The sequence below is a fragment of the Alligator sinensis genome, unplaced genomic scaffold (assembly GCF_000455745.1).
Source record: "Alligator sinensis unplaced genomic scaffold, ASM45574v1 scaffold366_1, whole genome shotgun sequence".
Lineage (NCBI taxonomy): Eukaryota > Metazoa > Chordata > Crocodylia > Alligatoridae > Alligator > Alligator sinensis.
This window is the reverse complement of record NW_005841851.1, coordinates 282250-287659: the sequence shown is the minus strand read 5'-3', so window position 1 is coordinate 287659 and position 5410 is coordinate 282250. Positions and strand designations below refer to the sequence as shown.

Sequence of the window (5410 nt, the reverse complement as noted above, 5' to 3'; positions counted from 1 at the left end):
TCGGCCTGGCTGGCTCGGGCAGACGCATTGCGGGGCGGCGGGAGCCCGGGGGCTGGAGGGGAGCGCGCCGGCTCCGTCCGTCCATCCCTGAAGGCGGGTTTCCCCGGGGCGCCTGCCCAGCGCCTCTGTTTCGTGATGAGGCTTGAGGGGTGCAGCCTGCCCGGGCAGGGGTTGTGCGATCCTCCAGGTGCAGTCGTGATGGACCGGACACTTCACAGTGGCAAGGATTTAAAAAAAAAACCCACAAAAAACCCCCCAAAAAACAAACCAAAAAAAATATTTTTTTATATAAGCTTTGGACAGTCGCAAAGATTTAAAAAAAAAAAACAACTTTTTTTTAATATATTAGCTTTGGACCACCGAATATGTGCCCGGTTTGTGACCCGGTGGAAGCGGGAGGAAGGATCTCCTTCAAGGGAGATGAGAATACTTGTATTTCTTCTTCTGTAAAAGAAAAAAAAAAAAAAGACTTAATCTACCCACTTCTTCAGCAGAGATTTTTTATTATACGGGTCCGCATGTAAATGCTTGTCGTTATAGTTAATGTTTCTCTGCAGTTTCTTGTTCTCACAACCCAGGTTTATGAGCAGCTTGCAGCTGGGAGATGCTAGAGTTAAATGCTGGACTGCTACATTTTTTTTTTTTTTTAAATAGCTTGCTGCCATAACAAAATCAGCCCTCCGTCCATCCATTTTTTTGTACAGCTACAGTTAAGCGTGTTGCTCCCATTGAGGATTTTTAGTGCGTATAGTTGCCTCTTAAAATGCTAAAAGGTAGATTTAGTATTGGGAGTAAATTCTGGAAAGCAAACGGCTTTCTGCAGCAGTCGGTCATCTAGGAGAGGTGCGCGAGATCAGCTAGACCGTCACAGGAAGACTTCACGTTCGCACATTTTGGTGCCTTGCATGAGGATTATTAAGTTGGTCAGTCGCATGTTAAGAGGTGACTGCGGGAATGCAAGTTCCCGTGTGTATGTCACTCAGACTAATCAGATATTAGAGGCTATGCAGTGAAAATGTTTGTCATCCATTTTTGACAGCAGAGATGGACTCATCTGTTTCAGTCTCCAGCTGTCTTACCCCCCCTGCAAACACTGCTAGAGAATGACCTTGAGGATGGGGAGCAGTTTTGTATTAAATGAAGGAAAAGCCATTTAATATGGAATTCAGTTTTGTTCATGCTGCATCTACAAAATTTGAGTCCTGGCTTGAATTTGACCAGAGTGCTGTTTTAACACTTTAGCTGCAATTCCTTCCTGTCTTCATTCTTTAAAATAACTAATCCAATAACAATTTACACCAAGGAGTTGCTGCTGTTCACATTGTAAATAATGTATGCAGTGGCACTGTACAGCTTGTACATCTAGTGTCTAAAATGTGCATTTACAATGTAAATTATTAAATTATGTCTTCAGTGTTTTTTAGCCACTCCTGTTGAACAAAGAATTGGTAATTTCAGGAGTTAAAACTTTTCAATATCACAGTGAAAAAAACGATTAGTGGAAAGAGATAGATGCTTGCTTTGAAAAACTGCTGCTTAATTCATTGGTTAAGTGCTCCACTCTGTTTATCAATAGAGTCAGATTAGAAATTGAATGGCAGTGGAGAAAGAGAATGCCTCTCTAAATGAGAAGGCAATGCATTTAGTAACTGCTTCTGCAGTCATTTACTGACTGACCAGGTGCAATGTTCAGCTACTTGTTTGACCTCAGGCTTTAGAGACTGTCCTGACTGAGTGATAAATATAGGGGAATAGAACATTAGCAAGCAAAACAGCACTATGCCCAGGAAGTTTTGAGTAATTGTGGAGGTTTCCTGTGGCGGTATGACTTTCTTAATGTAAACCACAAACCACTTTCTCACCACCACTTTTTTTTTTTGGTAACTTTTGTACAGTGACCAGTCCTTTTACTGGTAGTTTGCTTTCTACTCTATTTTCAGGAAAGGGGAAAGGTCAGAAAGTCCAGCCGGGGGGGGGGTAGGGTAGTTTAAAAAGGGACTGGGTTGTAACTTTGTAACTTCTACATAGACTCCTTCCTTTATGCACCTAAAATAACTGTTGAAGGAGGCCTCTAAATTACAGAGAGATGCTTTATGCTGTAATATATGTGCCATGCCTTTTCTAGGATTATAAGGTCACTTCGTGTTGGAGACAAATCAGCAAGTACTTGTTTCATCTAGTATAGAAGAAAAGTGACACAGGCTCATCAATAATGGATGGAAGATACTGGTACTGGAGAAATATTTTCTCTGGCTTTAGAGAGTTAGCATTGACATCAAGAGTCAAGTAATTATAGTGAAGCCACTTAACTGATAAAACCCACCCTAGGAAATTTCTTCACCCACCTTTGTAGACACTTGTGGCCCAAAACATGTGGGAAGGTTGCAGACACAAATTTATGACTTAAAAAAATGTAGCTTTTTTAGTCCGGGTCTACTCACTCCCAGATAGATCGCCTAATGTGTGCGTCTCAGCACTGTAGGAAACCCTTCAGCAAAAGATCCCATTCAGACCTCCATACATGAACTCACTGGAGTAGAATTATCCACTTCTGCTTTAATTGCATCACAGCAGATATTAGCATCTTTTCTTCAGGATTGTAGGAAAAAATGAGATGCATCATAAAGGATGCAGATACCTAAGGATTTCTTAAGAGACCATTTTTAGATGTGTCCATAACATATCTAGAGGATGTTGGTTATCTCCTTATTGGTCTGGGGCAGAGATTTTCAACCTTTTTTGGTCAGGGTAACCCCCAGTGGCCAGTTGACAAGCGGGAGGGAGGAGGTCCTCTGCATGTAGCCTTGATTGAAAACCCCTAGCCTAGGGACATAGGCAGACCAGGCTTAAGTTTCAGTTCTACCCAAGAGAGTATGCAGACACCGGCGGACTCTCCCTGTTCCTGAAGGAGGGTGTTTGTGCCCGAAAGCTTGTAAAGAACCATTTTTCCAAATATTTTGTTGGTTATAGAAGATAACACTTACACAAAGAACTTTTTTTTGCATAACATCTTTATTCTTTTCACCCTTTTTTTGCTTCTACTTCTTGTTTGTTTCACATGCTTTTATTTTGGGTTTTTTTCTTCAGTGTGAGCCTTCACAAACTGGAGTTTTTTGACACCACTCTGTTTTACCTTAGAGAGGCAAGGTGTGGAGAATGCCATGTCGCTCGACTATCTCTTGCCTCAATTGAGTACTTACTTAAACTACTGGAAATACGTAGATAGGGTTTTTTTTGTTTGTTTGTTTTGTTTTGTTTTTGTTTTTTTAGTGTCAGCAGTTTATGCCCCTCCCGCCCTCAAGAGTTGTCTAAAATTGTAACTTCCCCTATGACTATTGGGTCAAAAATAATTAAGTAGACATATATGTTGTGGTATATTCTGCACCTGTTGTTTTGGCCACAAGGTAGTCTCTTACCCATATATGTTAGGCTGCATCTGTGACTTGAATGATTCATTGTACAGAGTGCATCCCACCATGCTTAAAGTAGGGGTCCTAAATGTTGCTTATAACAGACAGACAGGGTTCTTTGGGTAAATCGGATATCTCTTATTAAACCAACTCCGCATGGCTACATCCTACACCCCTGCTTGTAACAGAAACATTTGTGTGTTGCCATTTCTTCCAGCTGTTCAACTCAAATATGTTGATCTTTAAATGCTGTAACAAGGGTGGCAACCTGCAGTGTGAGTGCCATAAGTGATACGGGCAGCTTTGGTGTGTGCCATGTGACAGATCAAGTTAGGAACAGGCAGCACAGCAGCAGATAGTGCAGGAAGGCGGCAAAGCAGCACATCAGCTAGAAGAATGAGATTGGCTTGGCGCTTGGGGATAGCACAGGGCTGATTTGTTGCATGCCTGCCAAAAATGTTGGCCCCCACGGCTGTAGAGTTTCAGCCAGCAGAGTGTTAAGTAGTCTTTAAATATTCTGGAGGAAGGGACCTGCTGAAGTATGAAGACTGTAAAGGGTTTTTGGTTGTAGCCATGTTGGTCTAAGGACATACATAGGCAAGGTTCACATCTACCCAAAGAACCTTGCCAAGACCATGTGAAGGCAGACAAGGTTCTTTGGGTAAACGGAATCTTTTATTAGATCAACTAAGTAGTTGGAAAAAATATTCTTTGCTAAACTTTGCTTTGCTAAGCTTAACAAAGAATATTTTTTCCAACTACTTAGTTGGTCTAATAAAAGATATTGTGTTTACCCAAAGAACCTTATCTGCCCATCTTTTTAGACCAACATGGGTACAACCAGCACCCTCAAAGACTATGTAAAAATCTTTTGAGAAGGTACTGCAGTTGCAGCTTGCTGAATTATTTTAAACAATTATCCTCAGTTATCTGGAATATGTTTGTAATCTCTGGGAGCAAGAGGATTGTGTTTGGTGTTCGTTGTGGATGTACCTATAGCTGCATCTGGGTACCTAGGCTAGTATCTTAAAGTAGTTTTTCACACTGTCTTGATTAAGTGGGAGCTAGGCAGAACCAGTGTCAAAGTTAATATGAGACGTGTAAACCAATATTATCTAATTTCATAAAAGCTGAACTAGTACGTCTTGACGCACAGTAAAGCATATTTTGTATGGGCAACATTTACATAAGTATCCAGTTGAGATGAGATGAAACATGCTTCACCCTTCTACCAAAATGACAGTTTGCAAAACCAAAATGAAATAAACATAATCTATTTTTAGGTCTGGGAAGAATAACTTGCTGTACCTATATCAGTCAGCAGATTTCTCAAGCCCTGATATTGGATATAGCCAATGGCAAGGGTTTATATTTTAGTTGCATGTAACTGAAAGATACTGGGATAACACTCAGTGCTCCTAGAGTTGTAACCTCTGAATCATGTGCTACTGATATGAAGTAGGTGGTTGGTGATCTTTCTGGGAGGGTGCTGTCTGACTTCTTATTGACTTTATGCTGGTCACAGTTTTGTTAACAACAGTGCCATGGCAGTTTTCCAGAGGGTCACATTATGACTTTTCCCACCTCCCACAGTTGTAAGGAATGGTAACTTTTAAGTCTAAACTAGAAAAATGGTTAAAGTTCCTGAGAGCGTCCTACTTCAGAGGGCAGGTTTCAAACCAAGTATTCATGTCAGTTGTCCTCGACTGCTTTAGTATCATTGGTCCAATGACCTCTAAATATTGCCAACATGAATCATTCTCAAATCATTTAGGCCTCATCACCCCTATTTTATGAATGCAGTAACTTAAATATGATGACAGGAGACATTCATGCCACACAGTAAACCTGAGAGAGCTTGGAATTATACATAAGCCATTAAGCATCCTGTGTGTGCAAATGGCATCTTATAAACACATTTATTTGGATTTCCAAGTGCAAATTAAACAATACAGTGTCCCAGGGAAAAGGAGGGGCTGGGGGGAGGAAGGAATCAATAT

General features: G+C 41.0%; 1 protein-coding gene across 1 annotated transcript in view; it reads left to right on the top strand.

Moving 5' to 3' along the window:
* The first annotated feature begins 4240 nt into the window (after positions 1-4240).
* CLSTN1 (calsyntenin 1) overlaps positions 4241-5410 on the top strand; it is a 56443-nt gene continuing 55273 nt past the window's right edge. The window contains exon 1 of the mRNA XM_025212241.1: positions 4241-4270. Within this exon, the coding sequence (XP_025068026.1) occupies positions 4241-4270 (30 nt within the window). The remainder of the gene's footprint in view (positions 4271-5410) is intronic.